General features: G+C 39.6%; 1 protein-coding gene across 3 annotated transcripts in view; it reads right to left on the bottom strand.

Moving 5' to 3' along the window:
• The window catches only part of TRPC6 (transient receptor potential cation channel subfamily C member 6), a 106364-nt gene that overhangs the window by 31075 nt on the left and 51717 nt on the right, over window positions 1-23572 (bottom strand). For 2 of the 3 annotated variants that reach the window (XM_054801511.1, XM_054801529.1), the window contains exons 2-4: window positions 11331-12105; window positions 2711-2896; window positions 421-585 (exon numbers count right to left, since the gene is read on the bottom strand). In XM_054801511.1, the coding sequence (XP_054657486.1) occupies window positions 421-585; window positions 2711-2896; window positions 11331-12105 (1126 nt within the window). Of the gene's footprint in view, window positions 1-420; window positions 586-2710; window positions 2897-11330; window positions 12106-14567; window positions 14655-23572 lie in introns of all 3 variants that reach the window. The other variant, XM_054801520.1, reaches the window with a different exon arrangement.

The following is a 23572-nucleotide window of genomic DNA, read 5'->3' as shown; positions in this document are numbered from 1 at the left end:
GCCTTTGAGGTAACCGTAATCAACCCACAGCTTGAACTTAGTCTAGCTCTGAATCAGTGGGAAATGAGGATCCTCTGCCTCTGCCTAAGGCAACTAAGTGAAAAATAGTTTGACTCAATGTTTCCAAACTACAGTTTCTACAAGGTAGCACTTGCTCAAACATTATAATTTAATTTAATTTAATTTAATTTAATATACATTGAATTTCACACAGTACAATTACCTGTCTTTCTTACAATTGTCAGAACATGCAATCCTGCAGCCAGTCCATTCTAACTCAGCTTTAAAATAACACATTTCTGAAGTATTATTTAAGCACGTCAGTAATTGATACTCATGCTTCATCTTTGACAGACAGGAATCTACACACAGACAACGGAGGAGTTAATAAAAGGCCATTACAAGATTTCACAGACTGACCTTACTGCAAGGAGCAATCCAGTAAGCCATCGAAAGGAATGGCAGTCCTACCGCAACAGCAAGGACAACCAGAAACTTCACTGCCATGGTCTGCTGCCGTAAACCCGACAAATTCTCATACCAGATTGAAAGAAGTTGTTGCTGGCAGTTTGGATGTGCTACAAACTGTAACAAAGAAAAGGAGCACAACAAAACAATATTGCTATCAGAGTATCTTTTATTAAAATAACAGCTATATGAAGCGCATTACGAATGTGGGAATAGTGATAACTCAGCTTACATTCAAAGGAGCATTAACAAAGGTTTAAGAAAAAGTTTTTTGATGAGCATAATCTCCTAGCATGCAGGTATATTGCTATCAGCAACAATAAATCCTTTAATTTAAAAAAACTGGCTTTTTATTGACACTGTGTTCCACCACAAACTGATAATTTCCACCTAAGTGTAATTAAACATAAATGTTATCTGGGCAAACTCCACTTGTTTCTGACATTTATAATTTTCATGTCACTACCTCTGAAATTCCAAAACTTTAAGTCTTTCTGTTCTGTAAAGGACGCTATATAGTCTTTAGTTATGAAAGAAAGAACATGCCATATTTGCACATGCTAACATGGAAAATACCATTTTTTTCAGCTGGCATAAGAAAACAGCTGTCACTTTTGTAGGAAATCAGCTGAAGACTATAACTTAGTTCTGGAATCTTTTGGATAAACTCTGCAAAACTGAGAAGTTTGGCCTATAACCCTCTCTTCTGTCAAAAACTCTGGAAAGTGTAAGAAGCATCTTGCAAAGGTAGATAGTAATAAATAGGGGATTCTTGTGCACTGTAAATTTTTAAGTCTAAACTTGGAAATACAATTAAAAATTTAACTGAATTCAGTATTTTTTTTCCTAGAATAGTTCTCTATATTTAAAGGATGACTGGCTGAAGGTGAGTGTCTTTATTCAGGCAAGAGAAAATGTTGAAAGAAAGTTCACATTCACGGAAGGATTAAGACTCAGATACTACAGAGGACAAAGTCAGTGTAGTATCTTCCCTTCAAAAGTTGTTTCAGCTCTCTCCAGGTGACCGTAGCTTGCCAAGTGTTTTGCAGGTTTATGTTCATATGCAGGTAGGTGCTCTTCGGTCAAAACGGTTTTCTTCTTTTCCTCCCTTCATGAACACATAAATACTCCTCACATATATATGTTTAAGGTTCACTCCAGAGAAATGAACTTGATTTTTGTAAAAAAATCTGCAATTCCTCTCTGATAAATTAGATCTATATATTCAGTCCATACTGGATTTTTGAGAATCCCGATTCCCTTTTTTTTCTTTTTTTTTGTTAAAATAAGATATTGTTTATTTTCACATTGTTGATCTGATCCATTTCATTATGTTGGAGAAGTTTTATCAAAGGTTTTACTGCTCTGTCAGGAGATAGTTCTACTTTAAGGTAACTTGCTTTTGATGTGTATCCTCAAGATGTATCCTCTTGATCTTCAGTTGTACAAACTTCATCACACAAATCATTTCTCCCTGGTTGACACACGTCACCTGGAACTATACAACTTATGTTATCCAAGAGAAGTTTTCTGGGTAATTCAAGGGTCTTGGTGCAGCTACTAACTGAGTTGGTTCCACTGAGTACTTTTCATATGCAGACCAGAGTATTAAATGGACAGTAGAAATGGAAGCAAGCCCAAGAAAGGACAATAACTGCTGTATTCAAGACTGGCTGTAGCCCACTGCTCTTCAGAAGTGAGAACCACAGTACTGTTACTCCTAGACTGCGTCTCTGATCATCTATACAGACAAATACACATTTTCTGTAAGACACTCAATTTCACTAAGTTTTCTCAACTTTCTGAGTAAGACACAACAGCTTGACAAAAATGTGTATCAATATTTGTTATCATGCAGTGCACAATGCACTGCTGTGCTACCCTGGTTTTTATTAAATCTTACACTTTTCCAGGCTGCAGTAGTAGTGCAAATTTCTTCTTTTTTTAAAAATAGATTAAAACTAAACCCAAGTAAATATCTAAAAATTGTGCATATAGATACACATTTTTTAGAGCCATTTGCTCTCATACTGACTGTAACCAGTATCCACCCTGAATAACTGCTTCTTGCTTATATTACAAGCTATTTGGGGCAAGGATTCTTTTGTTTGTAAAATACACTGTGCAGAAGGGCCCAAATGTTCACTTAAGTGTCAGAGGCTACCAAAACATAAACATTTAATAATAGCACAATTTAATACCACTATCATGACATGTATGTTTGATCAATGTAATAGCTTACTTTTTTAACTTCATACTTAATGGCAAGTTTTAAGCGACTAAGGCTGGGGCGACCACGTTCTCCATTATTATGGCTCATCTCTACATCACCATTCAAAATAGCTTCCACTTCTTCTGTATTTCTGCACAAATCAAGAAGTCCAACTACAAAATCCTTGCATTGCATAGACAATTTCTTGTAATCATTCTAGAAAAGAAAAGAAGAAGATAACTTGCTATTTCAACCTAACACGAGAGAAATAGTTCTACATCCCAGCTACACATCTGTGAGCAGCAATAGTTTGTTTGCATCTTGTTATGTTTTTTTTTTCTGGTAGATTAATAGCACTTTGTTATCAGGCATCTACTTCCCCTGAATGTTCAAAGAGCAGGATTCATCTCACCTTGGTCACCTGGCACATCTACATTATCCATTTTTATACCTGAGCTACTTCTCTAGACTTGCTTTAGAGCCAATATAAAGTAAGAAAACCCAAAACCAACCAACCAAACCACTTTCAGAAATATTGTATGACGTATTTTAATGACTATTTCAAGTTGAGATGAATAGCACAGGGGAAATTTTTCTATTCACTGACTGTCACAGAAGTCTAGATAACTAGCTCAGATGTAGAAAGTTACCCTGTAGAGATCTCAGTTCGACAAGATGAGTATCCTGCAGAGAACACATCTAAACTGCTTCCCAACCTTCTTGAGAATTACATAAATATATTGAATTTCTTAGGCCTTGAATTATTCTTGTAAATCTTATGTTTCTCATTTTCCAACATCTCTTTTAGCTTGCAAACACAAGATTTGATTGCTGTTTTCCAGCAACAGCCGCGGCAGTTCTACAGATAGCATGGTGATACCACATCTCTAACTTCAATTCGATGCTCTCTAGCTCAAATCTCATGACAGATTTTGCTCTGTGAGCCAAAATGTTGCTCTATAACTGCAAGTTCAGTTGCTTATTGATTTAACTACCAAATATTAACTACCAGCAGGTTGAGAGAGGTGATTCTGCCCCTCTACTCTGCTCTTGTGAGACCCCACCTGGAGTACTGTGTCCAGCTCTGGGGGGCCCCAGTACAGGAGAGACATGGAGCTGTTGGAGCGAGTCCAGAGGAGGCCACGAAGCTGATCAGAGGGCTGGAGCACCTCTCCTGTGAGGACACGCTGAGAGAGTTGGGATTGTTCAGCCTGGAGCAGAGAAGGCTCCAGGGAGACCTTATAGCAGCCTTCCAGTACCTGAAGGGGCCTACAGGAAAGCTGGTGAGGGACTGTTTATCAGGGAGTGTAGTGACAGGACAAGGGGTAATGGGTTTAAGCTGAAGGAGGGTCGATTTAGATTAGATGTTAGAAAGAAATTCTTTAGAGTGGTGAGGCACTGGAACAGGTTGCCCAGAGAGGTTGTGGAGACCCCATCCCTGGAAGTGTTCAAGGCCAGGCTGGATGAGGCTTTGGGCAACGTGGTCTCGTGGAGGGTGTCCCTGCCCATGGCAGGGGGGTTGGAACTAGATGATCTTTGAGGTCCCTTCCAACCCAAACCATTCTATGATTCTGTGATTCTGTGATATTCTTGTCAGTCACTGTTTTCCAAAAGGCGTAAGTCAAAACAGAAAAAGATATTTTGATCATTGCAATCCACAGTTCATTAGCTATTAACTCCTTACTTGCAGCTGTGTTTGGGTCATAAAAGATGAACAGAGCTAGACAGATAGGGAGTTATATGGATATAGATATAGATGTGTATCTAAAGCTAAAATATGTGTACAGATATATTTCCTCTGTTCCAGATCTCACAACAGATTTACTCATACATGTGTCAACAACTTCTGATATTTTTGTGATCTCTGCAAATTTTAGTGTCTTAAAAAGATGAAATTATTGTAGATTTTTTTCCAAACAAAAGAATGAAAAAACCCCAACCACCCCAGACCATACAGGACTGCTCATGTAGTATCTATTTTACACGGTCAAAGTAACTTTCTATGAATGCTTTTATTACAGTTACACATTTCCCCTTCTTCTGGTCTGTTCTTCATAGCATTCCCCCTTCACCCACTCTTAGTCTCTGTTTAGTCCCTTCTTTTTAATTACTTCCTTCATACTAACTGCTATCTAACACACTCCTTGGAAGAGAAACCATTATTTTGAGTATACAGAATACCACAATTTATTTGCCAAGGGTGTACTTCATGTGTGTTTGTGCTTTATTACCCACAACACCACAAAACCAGTTTATTACTTGTATATATTAAAGAATTGCATCCAAGTTTCACATTTCACTTTACTTAGATGGATGCAAACATTCACAGACAAGTAGTTATAGACACTATTGTACTTCCACATAAAACGGCTAGTGATTTATTTTTTTAATAATGTAACGTAAGGAAGATAGCTCAGATCTGTCATAAAAGAGAAAGGAATGTTAATGTCATTTCTCTACAAAGAGAACAGAAGCTAAATACTAAAACTAACCATTTCATGACATGCATGCTTTATACTTTACTGTATTATTTATTTTCCCTCTCTTCATAAGATTAACAGTAGAGATTAACCAAAATCCTGACTTCTTGGCACTACAGAAAGACATTTTTTGAGAGTAATATATCACTTTCTGTTTGGCTTTCATTTTTGTAGCAGCAACTAAGATAAGATTCAGCATTCAATCATTCTCATACATAAATGTCCTCTTGAAAATGCACGGTGATAGCTGAGCTGAGATCTCTTTGGCGGTCAGGTTACAGCAAAGGAGCTTTGGAGACTTGAGCAGTGCCCAGCATCGCTGCCACGGCCCCAGCCGCGGCGCAGGACAGCTGTAACACGGCACAGTCAGCTGAAGGCAACGCACGTCCCTGCTCCACAGCCTGCTGTCTTGAGACATACTCACTTATGAAGAATTTATCCTCTTAGGGAAGGTTACGGTGGCCAGATGGAATGATAATGTCTCAAACTGCTACAGGAAGATTTGTCACGGTCTGAACACAGGGCAGGTAGCTCTTGCCGGGCAACTTTGTTTCTAAGAAATCCAGAAATTTGCAGAGACTACTGCACAGGCTGCCTTTTACCCCTTGTCCCCTTGGTCCACTTAAATGTGTAGTGACAGCAAAAACGATTACTACACTCTTCTCACCATCTCAGTGTCTCTGTCACACATGCACAGGAAGTTCCCACTCCCTCAGAGTCTCACATGTCTCTTGCCATTAATGTGAGCCAAGGGAACGTGGTAATTTGTTTGGCTTAACTTATATTTGAAAATGGCCAAAGGCACAAGGCTAATTCCACGAGTTCTCCTTTACTGCAAATTGTAAACTTAATGAATTAAAAAAGCAGTCCTGGGAGACTTGAGAAGGTAGTTAGCAATTAAATTACAGTTGGAGACTCTAAAAAGAATCAGCCTTAATTCTGCAATAAAGCATGCGTGTGCTTTATTTTATGCATGTGACAATATTGGTTCAGGGCTCCTCAGCAGTTTAGGAAAAACCCAATTTTGCCAAATTTTGCCACACTGAGGACAAGGGGGCAGCACTGGCTGCTCCGACCCTGCGGAAGGAAGATGATGATTTGGGGTGAGCGCTGTGGGGGATGAGGAACCAGGGGAACAAGATGCTGGTGGCAGAGGAATGACAGGAGGGGTGGGGGTGACAGTGGCTGCTGCTGAGGGGGGTCATCTGCCCTTTGTGGTAGGAGCAGCCACAGACTGTCTTGGTGTCCCAGGTCAGGGAGCAAGCAGGTCACAGTCACTCTGAAAACCTCAGCTGACCATGATTTGCCTTATCTCTGACCATGTAAGCAGGAGGGCATGCACAGGAGAGCAGCAGAACATCACCACAGCTGCTTCTCCCAGAAGACAGGGGCCTTCTCCATGCAGCCTCCTGTGACTGGTCACAGGCTCCTGCTGTCCCCAGACTGTGCCTGGGATGGAAATGCTCTCAGGGCGCTGACACTGAACCCCACAGACAAGATGGAGCAGTGCTCCAGACCACGTCCTGGCCCTGCCAGTGAACTGTAGAGGCCAAGACCAGAAACACAGGCACGGCTACGCGAGGATTTAGGGTTTCAAAGTGCCTTATGAATGTAAGTGGGACCTAAATGTTGGATTTAGGCATCTTAGGAGGTAGATAAATGCGTTACTCCCCTTACAAAGTTGCCCCTTACTCCTTCAGTGCCTCAGTTATTCTCTAAAAGGTGATGTTACCTTTTCTTTAAGAGAACTGACAATACCTGTAATGAAGACTAGGATCTGATTTCTGTAACGGGGGCTGTATAAATGGAAACAAATAGAAAATCACACTTTGAGATGATAAATTGAATTTTGCTTCTCATCAGAAAAGCAAACTCAGATGACCTTATCAGGGGTACTAATTTACAGTAAACAGTAACATATCTATTTTTAATTTAAAAATACATTTTCTACTCCATGCCATTAAACAATAAAACGCTCTGTTGCCCTTATACCTGCAGTGGACTTTGTACTTGTGCTGGTTTGGGCTGGGATAGAGTTAATTTTCTTCATAGTAGCTAGTATGGGGCTGTGTTTTGGATTTGTGCTGACAACAATGCTGATAACTCAGGGATGTTTTTGTTACTGCTGAGCAGTGCTTACACAGAGCCAAGGCCTTTTCTGCTCCTCACACCACCCCACCAGTGAGTAGGCTGGGGGGTGGGCAAGATCTTGGGAGGGGACACAGCTGGGACAGCTGACCTCAGCTGACCAAAGGGATATTCCATACCATACGATGTCATGCTCAGTATATAACGGGGAGGAAGGTCAGTGGGGGGAAGGAGGGGAGGCAGCAGTTACTGCTCTGGGACTGGCTGCATCACTTGCATCACTTTACATCACTTGTCTTTCTTGGGTTTTACTTCTCTTTGTTATTTTCCTTTTCATTACAATTCATTATTATTATTATCCTTATCATTACATTTTATTTTATTTTATCTCAATTATTAAACAGTTCTTATCTCCACCCACAAGTTTTCTTACTTTTACCCTTCCAATTCTCTTCCCCATCCTGCTGGGGGGCAATGAGCGAGCGGCTGCGTGGTGCTGAGCTGCCGGCTGGGGTTCAACCATTTTGAAAAGCACTGGGCCACAGCTGTCCCTCTCAAAACTCCAGGCCACATCTCTGCAGGACAGCATTTGTCAGATATCATCTAGATCCTTATGGACATAGTAGACATATTAGCTCTAGGGTGGGCAAACACTTTTGAGAACATACAAACACAATCCCCCAAAATAAAAATATTCTATACAATATCAAACCTTGTTAAGCTGCACACTTAGCCATGTCAGAAAAAGCTAAATTAAATGGCATTCAGAAAATCCTGAAGATCTCAGAATTACTCAAGAAGCCTGAATTAGCTGTTTGCTTGATACAGAAATATTCCTGCACTGTGCTTGACACATCTGTCCAGTTAGTCTTCCTTCAGAAGTCATCTTCTACTTTTTTTCTAGTTTTACTCCTAATAAAGAATGATCTTCCAAAACACTTGTAAAACAGTATCTGCAACCAAACGCAACAGGCATGTAATGCTAGATCACACCACTACAGAGATTTGAAGCAAAGAAAGGAGAATATTCCAGAGAATAGTGGTTTCCACTGATTATGACATTTCCTATTTTGCATGAATCAGTTTCATGGTCAGTGTTATCTCTAGCATTAAATGACAGTGTGAGACAGGAGAGAGAAGTAATTTATAAGATAGTCATGAAACAATCAGCATCAAAGGGTTGAGCACTAACCCTTTCCATTGCCTCTGAGGAAGACCTGGGAATTTTCAGTGCCACTGGTTGCTGCAGGCACCCACCAGGAAGCTCCCCTGTAACAGTTCCCCATCAGCACTACAAAACAGGCGTCTTTTTAAACACTGTATTACCAGAAAGTTCAGTTTTCATTTATGTAAGGTTTGAAATATTTTAAATGGCTCAGGGACACCCTAGGTGGAGCTAAAGATTTGCCATGTCCAGCTAATCTATGCACTAAGAATATACTGGATTACCCTAACACGTATAACATGTTGTTACAAAAACCGCACTCTTACACAGGGACTATCCTGTCCGGATGATTGTAGCAAACTTCTGAAATAAAGTAAGGGTAATAATTTTTAGATAAATTGCTTGAGGCAGGGATATGAGCTTGTGGAAGCACAAACAAGCCCAGGCTCAGTGAAGACGACAGCATCCATTTCCTGCAGCTTGTAGACACAACCTTTGTACTGCCTGCACTGAACCTAAGCCAGGTATTTCTCAGTCAAGCCCCCAACCTGTCTAGATATTGTAAATGTTATCACTTATCAATAGTGTAAATGTTAACTCTTGTCAATGCACATATAAATGTACTTAATGGTCTTTAATATTTATCCAGAACTACCACATGATTTTAGTACCTAAAAAACGTTCCCAAGAGACCTTATGCTGCCAGCCGCCTGCTCCTAGTGAAACCTTAAAGTAAGCGAGAGTTAAATTTCCATGTTGCCTTGTGCTCCCATTGTTCCCACTCACCTCCACTCCACTCGAAAGAGTAGGTACGTTCCCAGCAGAGCTTGGCCGATAAACGCCCAGCAATGTGGAGCTGTTCAGTCTCTTGTCTAGCCTCCTGCTTCTGCTGAGGGACAGTACTTCAAAATCCCTGTTGCAATTCTTTATGCAACACTACCCTAGAAACAGAGCTCTAAATTTAGAGAAGGCAACTGAGGCAAAAGGGGAACTAAAAACCCAAAAGTCACTCAGGATAAGCCAGGTCACAACAAGGAAGGACCTCCTCACGGCACTTTGGGGCAGGCTGCAGAAGCATGCTTTCCGAACCAGCCCACCTGTTCTCACCCGCATGCGCCATTCCCTGCCCTGGTGGCACCAGGGACAAATACTGTGCTCCCAGTTCATGTCACTGGTTGTGTACTGCAGCACACATTTGAAGGACACTTCTTGCTGACTGTTCCAGATGATGATTTTATTTATCTTTATAATAGTCTTAGCTTGTGTCTTTCCAACCGTGGTAAACGGAGCTATACAGTCCCTACCAATCAGACATGCTATTTATCTTAACATAGCTGTGAACTTAACAGGCTGCATTTATGGTGTATGAAAAATGTTTTTCTGTTCTGTTCTAAATTTACTCCCCTTTAAGTTAATCAAGTCCTTTTGTTCACATCTTCAGCAGCTGCTAACGAGAAACAAAGAGTATGTGGTTTAAATACTCTTCTCTGAACTGTACGTGAAAGCAGTGGATGAAATCTCAGTCCACTGAGGTCCAAAGGATTTCTGGCAGACACTTCATGGGGCAGACACTCATCCTCTGCATTAAGCAGAAATGCTCTTCCCAGCATTTTCTTATTGATGCAAAATAAAAATTCTCCTCTGCTCGTATTCCAGCTTTTTAACTGCTGTTTTTAAGATCCCCTTGCCCATTCCTCCTCCTTCTTTTCCCTCTCCAAGAAATATTTCAGCTTCTCACAACAGATTGGTGCCACAAAGATAAACCTATAAGCAGTAGTCAGGAGTAATTAATTCAGAATTGCAGCATCTCAGGTTGGCTGAGCAGAGACGGGTTCACGGCCTTGCAAACTGTGCCACTGCTAAGAAGATTAACATTAAATATTGATCATGGCAACTTCAAACTCTTCCTAACACAATGTTGGAAATTATTCTCTTACTGCTTTGGAGGGGGGTTGATCTCCTGCTAGTGAAGTCTACACATCTTGCTCTGTCACAGTAGTATCATATACTAGCACCTGCTTTCAGCAGGGTCCCATAAGGTAAACTGAGTCCAAGGGCCTTTAGCTAACCTAAGTCATAATTAACCCTGCCAATGTTTGCACAAGGCCTGACTTTGCATTTACTGAGAGCAAAAAGCTTACATTCTTACTGTCTTAATGCAAATAAACTGTGGTAAATATTTTTGTAGGCTGCAAAACCCCACAGAACACTCATGCTTCAAGGATCTAAGGGGTCTTCAATCTCTAGGTTTCTAAGGGGTCTTCAATCTCTAGGTCTCAACTATTAATTTTTGGGGTTTTTTTTCCATATCATGTATTTATGAAGCATTAAGAATTCTATGTACTACACTGAAAAAGTCTTCAACTTCACAGAGTTCACATACAACTAAGTACAAATAAGTAAAAAAGAGGAAGAGAGGAAGAGAAAGGCAGCACATTAAAAAAGGAAAAGAAGGACATTCTTTAGAGTCCTTTTTATGAATAAATGCAAAACATTGTGAGGAGTGAGAAAGTTCAACTACAAGAAAATAATGAGAAAGCATGAACGTTTAACAGAATCATGCAATTTGTCTTGCATAAGTGACCAAAGTGTATCACTTCAGTCTCTTCTTTCCCCTGTCCTAAGCCAGCTTCACCCATGGGTTTGAAGGGCCTCCTTTACTATCCTGCCTGATAGGAAGTGGAAAATGAGTTCACTGGCACATTCTGCATAAGCAGGATGAACTACAATCAGCACAGAGCATTAAGACATTCCTAAAGATTTAAATCTTCCATTCATTAAACAATTACATTTTTCCACATTATCCTGCTGATTTATGAAGATGATGTTCATCTTTTACTGCTCAAGGAATGAAAGAAAGACCTTTGATTGAACTTTGCAATTCTGCGTCTGTCAGAATCAGTATCCATCTACTCACCTTAAACTCTTTTTCAATGTTGGCAAGTACGGCCAGCTCATTGCTGAGCTCTAAGGCAGTCATTACAGGGTCTTCACTGGACAAAGACAGATAAGCGGGGCTGGCTAGACCTTTGTAGGCATTGATTCTGGATCTAGAATGGCTGAAAGAGTCATGCTTTTGTTTCTGATTGCATTCACTGCACTTGCAGAAATAGTCATGTGGCCTATCGATCCGAGCTCCTTTTCTCAGCAGAGTGTGGACGATCTCATATTCATGGCAGTGAGCCGCCAGAATGATCGGTGTAACGTCATGGGAAAACCGTGTGCCATCTTCATCGTATGCATAGAAGTCATCGTGCTGGAGCTCCGACTGGCTAGGACTCAATGCAAGCCTCTTCCCTTCGGCAAATGCGGGATGATTTAGGATGGCTTCCACTATCCGAACGTAACCTTTGCTAATAGCCAAAAGCAAGGCATCCCCAACCCGAGACAGGTTCTCCTTCTTCAGCAGCAGTTCTGTGATCTCCAGGTGCTCATTGGCAACCGCCAGCTGTAAGGCATTCTGCCCCATATAGTCCACGCAGTTCACATTGAGTGAGGGACATTCTTCCAGCATTTTGCGAATCACTGGAATATTTCCATATTCTGCTGCATCCAAAAAGCGCTCTTCCTCAAGAGAAAGACTTGTTGAGTGGTCATTAAACATATACGCTGGCCCTCGACTGGCCTGCCTCCTCCCCTTCTCCCGGAGAATGGTCTGTCGTCGTAGCGCTAGTCTATTCTCATTGCCTCGGCTGTGTGGAAATAAATAAATTATTAGTTCTGGTGTATGCAAGGACATATCCATTTTAAATAATGATTAATAAAAATATTTTAATTATTTATCTGCTGGATATTCTTAATGTAGCAGGGAGACCAGAAACCCTGACTCTGATGCACTTTGTAACCACTGGCACTACACAGATCTGGAATCAGTAGCCAATTACATTTTACTTCAACAAGAAGAAAAAGCCCTAGTCAATCATCATTTAAGACTACTTTGTTCCCTATTTCATCCTCCAAAGCTTTTGCCTAATTTTTAGCCAAGTTGGATTTTGCTTCATGTTACATAGGTAGAATAATAGTTTTAAAGGTAAGGTTCATTTTCAAGTTTACACAGCAACCCCTCTCTGTTTTTCCAGCACTCTTCTATCCAAACTTCTCATCATCATTTGGTATCCCACACACCCCTCTCATATGTACGGTCACTTCATGAAAAAAGTGCTTCCTATTTTAATCTAGAAAAAAAGAAAGCATTATAACACTTCTACATCTAAGATTTCACTTTCTGGTTACAAGAATACTTTCAACAGAAAACATTCAGCTAAGTTTGAGAATTGCTGCAAAAGTGAAACTTTTTCTGTGAATGTACTACTTTCTGACACCTTTGCTAGACCTAGCAGATATTTTAAAGGACTTCATTGGAACAACTGGGTATCAAAAAAAAGAACATCAGATCTCAAGTTCATTGTTTAAATACGTATTTTAAATACAAAGATGACCTGGAGAATAGTGATGACGTACAATGACTGCCTCAGTCCAGAGACAGCCAGTATCAACAGCGCAAAGCAGTGAGAATAGCCCACATCTGCTCAGCTGGTAGGAGGAGTCCCAGTGACTCCACACGAGCCTAGGTGCCCTCAGGTGGCCCTTCTGAAAGCCACCATCCCCTCAGGATGCCACTCACCCAAAGCTCTTTACTTGGTCTACTTTGGTGCTAAGTCACAGCTCAGTGAAGACAAGTCACGGTATGAAAGGAGTCAGCAGTCGTGGACGAGGGACAAGGGATTGCACAGGACAGCAGGGCACACGAGCATGGAAATTCTCCAAATTCCCTTCTGCCTCAGAAAAGTAGGCAGGCTGACTTCGCTTGGTCTTATTATTCTTACCCTTATCACTCCTTCAGCAACTATCTAACTTAAATTTTGGATGCGGCTTCTCCTCCTCACCCTGCTGATGTTTTTCTGACATCTATAATTGAATGCTCAGTTGTAAATTGAATCTGTACAAGATAAAAGCATATTGACTACACTGTCCAGCATTTGTTACTCCCCATCTCCACCATCCTTTTCATTATTACAGTTCATAACCTTGATATCCTATTTATTCCTCCACCCAGTGGCTTGCCAACAAATCCTGCCAGTTCTTGCTTCATGATAACTCTGAATTGTCCAATCTTCTACTACTGAAACACTCATCCATTCCTCACCTCTTATATGAATTACTTCATTATTTAATTATTCAAACATAAAGTGAACCAAATCAAAGCTAAGTTTGATAAGGAATCCTACAAAATATGCCACATTCTCTTTAGTAACAAAAAAAATCTAATTCATGACTCTATTATTTCAGTCAACTAAGATCCCAATCCTCAATAGAAATTAAATTGCAAATCATTTTCTCTCCTAGAATTACTCTGCTAAACTACATAATATTCATTACAACTTCATCTTTTTTCTTTTTGAATGGTAGCTTAATGATTCTTTATATACATATGCTCAAATACACTTCACTATTTTCCGTATTTCCCACAAAATAATAACCACCAGCAATATTTTATTCATTAAATACTTACAAATGAACATGAATTTAAGTATATAAGTAAAAAAATTAGTCCTTTGTGACTCAAAATGTTTTCACAAAAAGTAACATTACAAGGTATTATTTCTTCTAGATTGTTTATATTTAACTTTAGTATAAATTTCCTTTTTGCCTCTTGCCCTCTTAGTTCCAGAGATATAGTCCTCTGCAGCACTGGAAATGCTTCAAGTTGCCAAAGTCTTAAATCTACGAGGACAATTTATTTGCAAGATAATCACAGGTATGGAATGTAGAATATATCAAAACTGACAACTTTTTAACATTGTTCAATATGCAGACAGTACTAATACCACGCTACATTTTCTTACTTCTTTCGCAGTAGAAGCTATAATGCTGTTTGGATTCCACAGACTGGTGGACCCAGTGGCCAAGGACACAGGTGAGACTGAGGTACTCGGTTTTCACCAGCAAGGTCTGTCCCCAGACCTCAGAGCTCCCCAGCAGTGAAGCATTACCTACATTCAAGGAAGACTGAACGGGGCTACAGTTAAGCCAACCAGACACACAATCCTGAAACCTTGCATCCAAGGGTACAGAGGGAGCTGGCAGATGTCATTGCAAGGCTGCTCTCTATCATCTTTTAAAGCACATAGCGATTGGGGGAATTTGTACTTACAGGAAACAGGTTTTCCAATTTTCTTAGCTCACCCCTGGCTTCTCAGTTTTGAATAAAGTAATCATTGAATTGCAGTAGCACAATAATCTGAAATGCAGAAACCACCCTATTGAGCGGCACACTGGCAAGTTCTGTATCTATCTTGAACTGCTTACTTCTTCGTGATTTTCATGTAGCAATCACTTACTGCTAAACATTATTTCAATAATTTATACTGAACTTATTTGAACAGAGAATAAATTCAGCCCATTAAAAATATCATAATCATTTTTTAAAACTTCAAAAATTAAAGATGCATTCAGTGTAGATTCAGATCTTATTTAAACTAAGTAACAGTAACATTATAATTGATTTAAAATACATATCCTTTAGGTACCCTGCAAAACTAATCCAGTATAAAATTATTGTGCTAGCGTTTGATCCTTATAAAAGGAAACAAACCCTTCAAGAGGATCACAGTCATTACTTTTTCCTGAGATGTTAACAACTCCTGTTAACCAGCCAAAAACTGCAGTTCATTAAACACTTTCTCTTTCATTTTTTCAAATAACACAAACAGATTGTATTTCTATTCCAGCAATACATTGTGATTTATCAAAACAAAGAGTAATCATTGCTAGTGAAGAATACTTAGAATTAGCTTGTTTGTCCAGTAGCATTTCCTCTTTCCTTGCCTGTATTTAGAATAAAATCATTGCTTAAATGGGAGATTAAGTACCTACATTCCCTAGACAGTAGTTCATCTTCTGGAGTAGAACTTATTACAGAATGAAATAGAAGATTTTTGCATTGTTTGCTGGACTGTAGCACATGTCTGATGCAGAGTTCTGGAATCTCAGTCTAATCCATTTTCCATGCATCAATATATTTTGTATGTATGAAATAAATTTCCTGGTTTGCCCATTTGCAATTACAGTTAATTAAAGTTAAGGGTCTGTAATTAAAACTGGTTCTTGCAGCACAAGACTATAAATACATTTAATCGTAACAGAGAAAGCAAATTGTTTCACTTTATTATTTCTGCTTAATTAGATACACGCAATAAATATTAATTCAGGAGTTTGTTAAGAAGAGTATAAGATATTTGATTGCCTCCAGGAGCAGGGAAAGGAATTTGATGATCCAGAAGAGTATGTTCAGTCCTGGTACGTTCTGATGTTCTTACATGTATTTCACCATTATTAAAGTCTTTTCAGTCCATTTTTTATCACAAAGATGCCCAAGTTAGCATCTATTGTCACAGATTTCAGCCATGTAAGTCTTAAAGCCACTTGAAACCTCAACTCTCCCAGACTACTGAGTAACTGTTGGTTGCAATAGATTCTTAATGCACTTTGGGGGAAATGCAGCCTAAATGACCATAGTTATTACTACTTATTACTTATGAGCCAGCATGACCAAGCCTGGAATACTGTAATCATTTTGGATACCATATGACAGGAAGGAGTTCTACAAAATAAGAAATTAAATGCAAGAGAGCAGCAGGGTTCACACAGTCTTTACTGTATTTTCCACCTTCAGCATAATAAGGTTGATTCTGTGAATTATATAGGGTGGTATTTCACTCATCTCACTTCTACCATAGGAACAGTAGGATTCCAGTATAAATTAGTTATCTTGATCTACTCTGTAGATAAAGGGGAGACAATTCTCCTGTCTACCATTAATATTTATTTTAGGATAGCATAAATTTTCATGTGGAACACCTATATTTTTCCATTTAAAAAAAAAAAAAAAGAATTCTAGCTTATTAGGTGATATTAAGGCCTCCTTTAATGTATATAATTTAGTAGGAACACAGACAACAGAAGGATAATGGAGTCAAGTCCCTTACAAGTACAGATACCACCTCAAATAGTTCCCATTACAATAGCAGGCTCTGTCTTAAAGGAAATTCTGTCTTGCTGGAACTGTATTTTCTCTCACTAATCCCACTGAAAGATAGAACAATGTTAGAAACATTAATCTGATTTTCAGCCTAAATTTAATAATGGCCAGTTTTTATCTATCTGTTTTTGTTTAGGAACCAGAATTAAGTAGCACTTTCCCCTGACAATGGTTACCTACAACACACAAACATACAGCAATCGTGTCCCCTATCAACCGGCATTTTGCTGAGCTAAATCAAGCTCATTTCCTGCTACGTCCATGCAGTTAAATCTGCCACTGAACAAAAACCCCCTTGAGTACACTTTCCTGAACTACACGGCAAACACATGTGGCAGTGTTTGCAGTAAAATGATTAGAAACCATTTTGTGTTAAAATGTACATCTTTGGCTATCTCTCTGGCACATTTACATCCAAGAAAACATTTAGGTATTACGGATTCCTCTGTGAGCCAGAGATAAGTCCTCTGCCTTCACTGACTTTCCTTAATTAGGTGTCAGACAGTAAGTCTCTGATTTATGAAGTGAAAGAACTGTGCTGAAAGATCCAGTTTCGATCCTCACCTCAAGTTTCGCCACAAATTGTTGTGGAGCTGGGAAAGATTGGGAGTGGGAAAGAATTGTCAACATCCACAGCATTATTATACAAAGAAAAAAAAAAACTTTTCAGGACAGTCTGCAATAGCTGCTAGAGGCTGAATGAGCTTGCATAGTGCCAGGATAGCCTCCTCCTCTTTTTTCTTTACTCATGTAAAAGAGTTTATTATACTCTAGACTTACTGAGTAAGAGTACTCTGCTAACTCATTCAAACTGAGGTTTGGCTTACCTTCAAAAATGTATTACTTCTGGAAGAAGACTATACAACTTCTTAGGAAATTAGAACATATAAACTCACAAAATCCAATTATGCTTCTGTCTTCAGGACCACGCTTTAGTAAGAGACACCACACTGAGGTCCCTTACTTGTGTATATTACTGCAAACCCAGACATAATGCCTGTAGTTCTCATGAAGAGAAAATAAATACGTACTCGTGCATAGTACCAGCAATGTAAATCTACAGGCTGGAAGCACGGCAAGGAAAAAGGGGGGCTGAGACTGCTGGCAGCATCCTGAAGAAAAATATTAAAGTCCTAGAGATAAATACTCTCAGAGCAAAGTAAATGGAGAAAGCAGAGTTATGCCACCACACTGGCTTAATAACAAGCTACTCAATCTCCTGAAGTTCAAGAATTTTGAAAATTGGCCAATTACTAAGCGTGACAATAGCATCCACTGCTTGTTGAAACTCAAGTAACTGGCCGAAACAATGATGAAACCATTAGTAATCTCCTCTGAATCACCTCTGTGGGTGAGCTTCCAGAAAACTTGAAAGGCCATGGACATTTTTTTAAAAAAAAAAGAAAAAAGCCAATGTAAACTAAATCAATCATTTTCAAATTTAATTCTCCTATGCTGTTGGTAAACTGTCAATAATTAGCAGTTAGCTAGGAGATCAGGTAAGAAGTAATACCAAATCAGACCATCAACACCAAGCACCCAAGAATAAATTATCTTAAACCAAACAAATTTCCTTCTATGACAGAATAAGAAGCTGTGTGAACAAGATGGACCCGTATATATGTTACAGGTCTTTAGTAAGACTTTTGCTGCTGTCACACATGATATTCTAAGAAGCAAAACAGAGAAAGAGGCTGAATGAAATTATGAAGAGGGAGCACAGTTGGTTGGAAAACTGTAGTTGTCAATCCAAGGTTATAAAGACAATTTACTCAGAAAATCTGACTTAGATGCGGTATTATTTAATATATTCATTAAATGTCATGGATGATGGAATAGTAACTCCATGTTTTACATTTGCACAGGAACATAGTCCGAGGGGAATTGAAAACGGGAGGAAAGCAAGGCTAGCATTTTGAATGGGACTGACAAGAAGTGACCTGAAATAAATGCTATGCAGTTTGAAAACAAGAAGTAAAAGGTTTTCCAGCTAAGTAAGAACAAGCAAGCACACATTAAAAGGTGGGAATGGCCTAGGTCAGTTTGGAAGGGGTAGGTATGAAATAGTATTGGTGTTACACGAACTTGTGGTGACACAGGCCCCGCACTTTGAGAGCAATACAGAGCAACTGCAATTAGTCTAGAGAATGAGCTGATCAAAGGTCTGGAAGACATGAAATAAAGTACAAGTAGGTTTTGTTTAATCTAAACAAGACTGAAGGAAGATCGATAGTGTTCAAAGCAATGACGTAAAAGGAAGGGAATAATTTGTCTCTATTCAGGTCTGGGATTGGTAGGTAACCTGTAGCTCCAAAGTTCCTAAAACTTGGTGGTGAGAAAAGTATTTAAGAGTAAAGAGGACTATTTGGATGTTCTGTTCTTCTACACTTCTTTATCATATACCGATATAAAAAATATAACAACATATATAGTATATAAAATAATTATATATTATATAATTTGCAATATATACATTTTATAAAATCATATACTCATATATATAAAATATATAGTAACATGTATAACATTAAAAAAATATACTCAGTCCAATCAGAGATAGGATGTGAGCTTAGACAGGCACATGGTCTGAACCTCTATGTGATGCCATGCTACAGGACAGAAAATGATTGAAAGGAAGATTAAATTAAAATTGTAAGTGTAAAGACAGTGAATGTCTGGAAAGAAATATCTGAAAAAACCTTGGGTTTTCCATCACCAGAGATCCTGAAGAACAGCTGAGATATAAACACGTGGTAGGAATGGCTAGGGGACAGCTGACCTTGCCTGGTGGAGAGGAGTTGTCTAAGATGTCCATGTCTCTCCTAGCCCTAGTGTCTACAATTTGATGCTGCAAATTATTAAGAGGGACACATCTGTCTCATGAGGGAGGGCAAACCCCTCAGACCACGTTATTCAGTACTCACGCTTCTGCAGTTCTCTGTCATCAGTCAGTCACTAAAGCCGATGATGGTCCCACATCCTTTACTACTACCATGTGCATGCAGGTCTCAGACGATACATCTCTCTCAGGAAACTAGAAACAAACTACAGACCATGACAACTCCCTCACTTGCATCTGATTGTCAAAGTCAGAGCCTGTACATAATGAAGGTATGCAAAGTGTTGAGTGATGATAAAGGCCCATTTCACAGATCTGGATGCTGAGTCAGGGCACTGGTTATTGCTATCTACAGGTCGGAGCTCAGCAGAGCACGGCTGGGAGAGCTTGTGGGGCCACCACCATACAGCGTCAGAGAGACATTTATCTTTTACAGGTAGCAAGATGGCTTCTTTTGCTGGCATTTTCTAACTGGAATGATTTTTGATCATTCCTTGATCTGTTTAATGATAATGGGAAAGGCCTCTTAATAACATCCACTTTGGTATAAAGGCTCACAGTTCCTCCATAACCCTTAGAAGTTGGTGCTAAAATGGAATTGGGCTAGAGCTGAAGCACTGTGAATCACAAGCCAAAACCAGCTGTGGACATTTACAATAAAATGTCCAAGTAATCAATGACAGTGACTGCATTACAAGTGAGAAAAGCCCATAATGAACATCCCTCAGGTGTTTCATTTTGCAGCACTTGAAAGGTACAAATAAGAGTATTTCTACTCGTGTGGGGTTTTTTGTCAGAAGATGCACATCTAACGCCAAGTACGAAATATGTCATCTTTAAGACTGTTATTTGACATTATGGTTGAAACTGATGCATCTTCTGGGACTGCCCTAGAGGCACTTCTGAGACCTGAACTGTCAGAGCTTTTTGTTTACATACTGCTGAGAAGTGTTTTCTCCAAGCTGATTTATTATGTTGTGCAAATGCTTTTTCACAGAAGGAGATAAAAACAATTTAATTTTAGAGAGTATTTCCCCATCCACAGCTTGGTGAAAAGTTCACATCTGTTGATGTGAACCTGGAAGGGTAGTGGTCCAACAAACATTCTCTTCAGGGAATAGCAGATTTTTCTCTCTCCCCTGGAAAGTAGATCAGTGGCTATTTCACGGTTGATGGAGGGAAATCACACAACATAGGGCAAACAACGATTTCCCAGGCTCCCCATTTGTCATTCTCCCTACTTTTTACCCTGCTCTTTCACTCCAGAAATAAAACTGGTGGCTTATTATTGATGAAGCAGCTGCCCAACACTGAAACAGGAATGACAAGTAAATAGAAAAAGTTAGGGAAATGATTAAGAAAACAGTGTCTGGAGAAAAATGGTCCAAGGTAGAAAGGCAACTTGGAAAACTGTAATTGAGTCTGCTTAAAGGAGATTTATCAGAAACAACAAATAAAAGGTTAGAGAATTCTGATTGCTTGAAACTTTTAAACAGAGAAAGGGGATTTAAATTCTTTCCTAAGAATAAAAAAGGAGAGAAGAAAGTGCTTTACTAGCCCCGAACCTGTTAGATACCATACTTGCAAGGCAAAAAAACCAGAGCAGATTAAACAGCATAGGATGGTAAGGCAGGACAGAGGACACCAACAAATGGGTGAGACTGCTTAGTATGGAGGAGCAAAAGATAGCTTTTTATTTTTATCATCCTTTTCTTTGGGGATTAGTGTAATTTTAAGCACCAGAAGACTACTGTGGAACTGGATTTTGTAGGTCTGAAGATCCTGTTGTACCTGAGCACATGTATAATTCCATGCTGGCTGCTGAAAAGTTTTGACAATAAGCCTTAAACATAAGCTTTGAAGTCTAATTTTAGGGTCATTATTGAAAACCTGAATTGCCATTTTCCAGTAGTTGACCTTGCTCAGGTGTCTAGCTATGTCTGCAAAACTACTTCCTTTATATCTAATATATATTCGCTAAAATATTTTTCCTCAACTGTAAAAAAAATACTGAATGCATTCAGCCTTTAAAACACATTTTAATTTAAGTGTAATTCCCTAGTTTCACAGACTATTTGATCAATGTCCTACTCTGAGGTTGTTGAAAGCCAGGAAGCGTTTTTTCCCGGACTTTTTCTTGGAGAAGGTGGCCAAGAATACCAGTCTTCGCCCACCAGAGGGAACTCCTTACTAAGCTTGGCACTTGATAACACCAGTATTCCCTTTTATACCCAACTTCTCAATAAAAAAGTTGTAGCTCCACGTTCCTCACATGTTTTTCAGGAAGTACCTTTTGGTGCCTACTGCATAATTTTGTTACATCCTCTACCCCTTCAGAGACAGACCGTCCAAAGTGTATTGGTTTCAGCAGCAGTAAAACAAAGATCAGTGCGTCTTAGTAATTCAAATTAAAGCTAGCATTTTGGCTACAAGACTGGAAAAAAAGAAAACTTAGAAGCAAGTGAAATACAAAGTATGACTTTAGCATAAATTTAACAGCTGGCTACTCTGCTAACATGTTTCTTATATGGAATACCTAAAGTACATCACAGCCTTCATTGCCATGTGTTTATAGAGATATCCCACTTCCAGCATATTCCAATGGATATGCTAAATTCTGTATCTATTCCTACAGTCTTATGCATAGCCATTTTGAGACTAAGTAAATCATTCTGCAATTCCAGAGGTATCTACGTGCCTTTGGAGTTGGGGCTTAAACAATTTGTGCAGGTCTATCTGAGCTTGCATGTTTTGCAAAATTGAATGTCCTGTGCCTGTTCACTTCTCAGTTACCAGGCAGTGTCTAACTTTGTCACTGCAGCTGATGGTTCTTTTTGAGGTTTCTTCTGTTAGTGCTGAAAACTACCTCCTCTTTCAGAAATACAGTCTTCTGGTCAAGTGCTTGCTGTCCAGTTCCAGCCACGTCTTTTACAGAGTTATTAATACTGTACAGTATATGTGCTATGTGTGCTATGCTCACAATCTCTCGTGAGTTACTGGCTTTCATTACTCGCCTCATTATGGGATCACAATCAGTAGCTGCTGCTGTCACAAAGACTACAGCAGATGATAACAATTGCTAGGTGACTGGCTGCCTCAAGTAAGCTTCTCCTTTCCATTAATTATCATAGAATCATAGAATCATAGAATATCCTGAGTTGGAAGGGACCCATAAGGATCATCGAGTCCAACTCCTGGCTCCACACAGGACCAGCCGAATCAGAGCATATGACTGAGAGCATTATCCGGACGCTTCTTGAATTCAGTCAAGCTCGGTGCTGTGACCACTTCCCCGGGGAGCCTGTTCCAGTGCCCGACCACCCTCTCAGTAAAGAACCTTTTCCTAATATCCAACCTGAACCTCCCTCATCGCAGCTTCATTCCGTTCCCTCGGGTTCTGTCACTGGTCACCAGAGGGAGGAGATCAGCACCTGCCCCTTCGCTCCCCCTCGTGAGGAAGCTGTAGGCCGCGATGAGGTCTCCCCTCAGTCTCCTCTTCTCTAGGCTGAACGAACCAAGGGACTTCAGCCTCTCCTCGTACGTCTTCCCCTCTAGACCCTTCACCATCTTTGTTGCCCTCCTTTGGACACTCTCCAATAGTTGCGCGTCCTTTTTGTACTGTGGCACCCAAAACTGCACGCAGTACTCAGTGAGGCCGCACCAGCGCAGTGTAGAGTGGGACAATCACTTCCCTAGACCAGCTAGCAATGCCGTGCTTGATGCACCCGGGGATACGGTTGGCCTTCCTGGCAGCCTGGGCACACTGTTGACTCATGTATCACTGTGGTTTCTGTGTTAATAAGCTACTGTAGTTAGCAATCTAAAAATTCAAGGTCTGACTTTATCTGAGATGGCAATTTAGGATCCATTTGTTTACCTAGGTATGAGCCCACTGAAAAGGTCTATCTGGTTCCTATTAGATGCACCACTGAAATTTCCATAACTCTCCTGATGTCACTTCTTTCTATTACTGTTCTTTCATTATTACTATCATAAGACTATTCTCGATGATTTGTAGACTAAATCACTAAAGCTAACAGGTCATGTTTTTTAAAATGAAGCTAAAACATTGTCCAGTTAGAACAATCACAATCAATATAATGACTGTAACACAAACACAGCTGGCTGTCTCTGACAAACATGCCTCTATAAACAGAACATTATTACATCAGTTATGAAGTAGCAGACGTCAACAAGATAGCCCTTGTTATTTTCTCAGAGTTCCTTAGGAACAAAGTGACAAGAAGTTAAAATAAAAGCAAAACCCACTTCTCATATA

Source organism: Grus americana, chromosome 1 (assembly GCF_028858705.1).
Source record: "Grus americana isolate bGruAme1 chromosome 1, bGruAme1.mat, whole genome shotgun sequence".
NCBI lineage: Eukaryota > Metazoa > Chordata > Aves > Gruiformes > Gruidae > Grus > Grus americana.
Note: the sequence above shows the minus strand (reverse complement) of the source record. Positions and strands in the feature narration are given on the sequence as shown.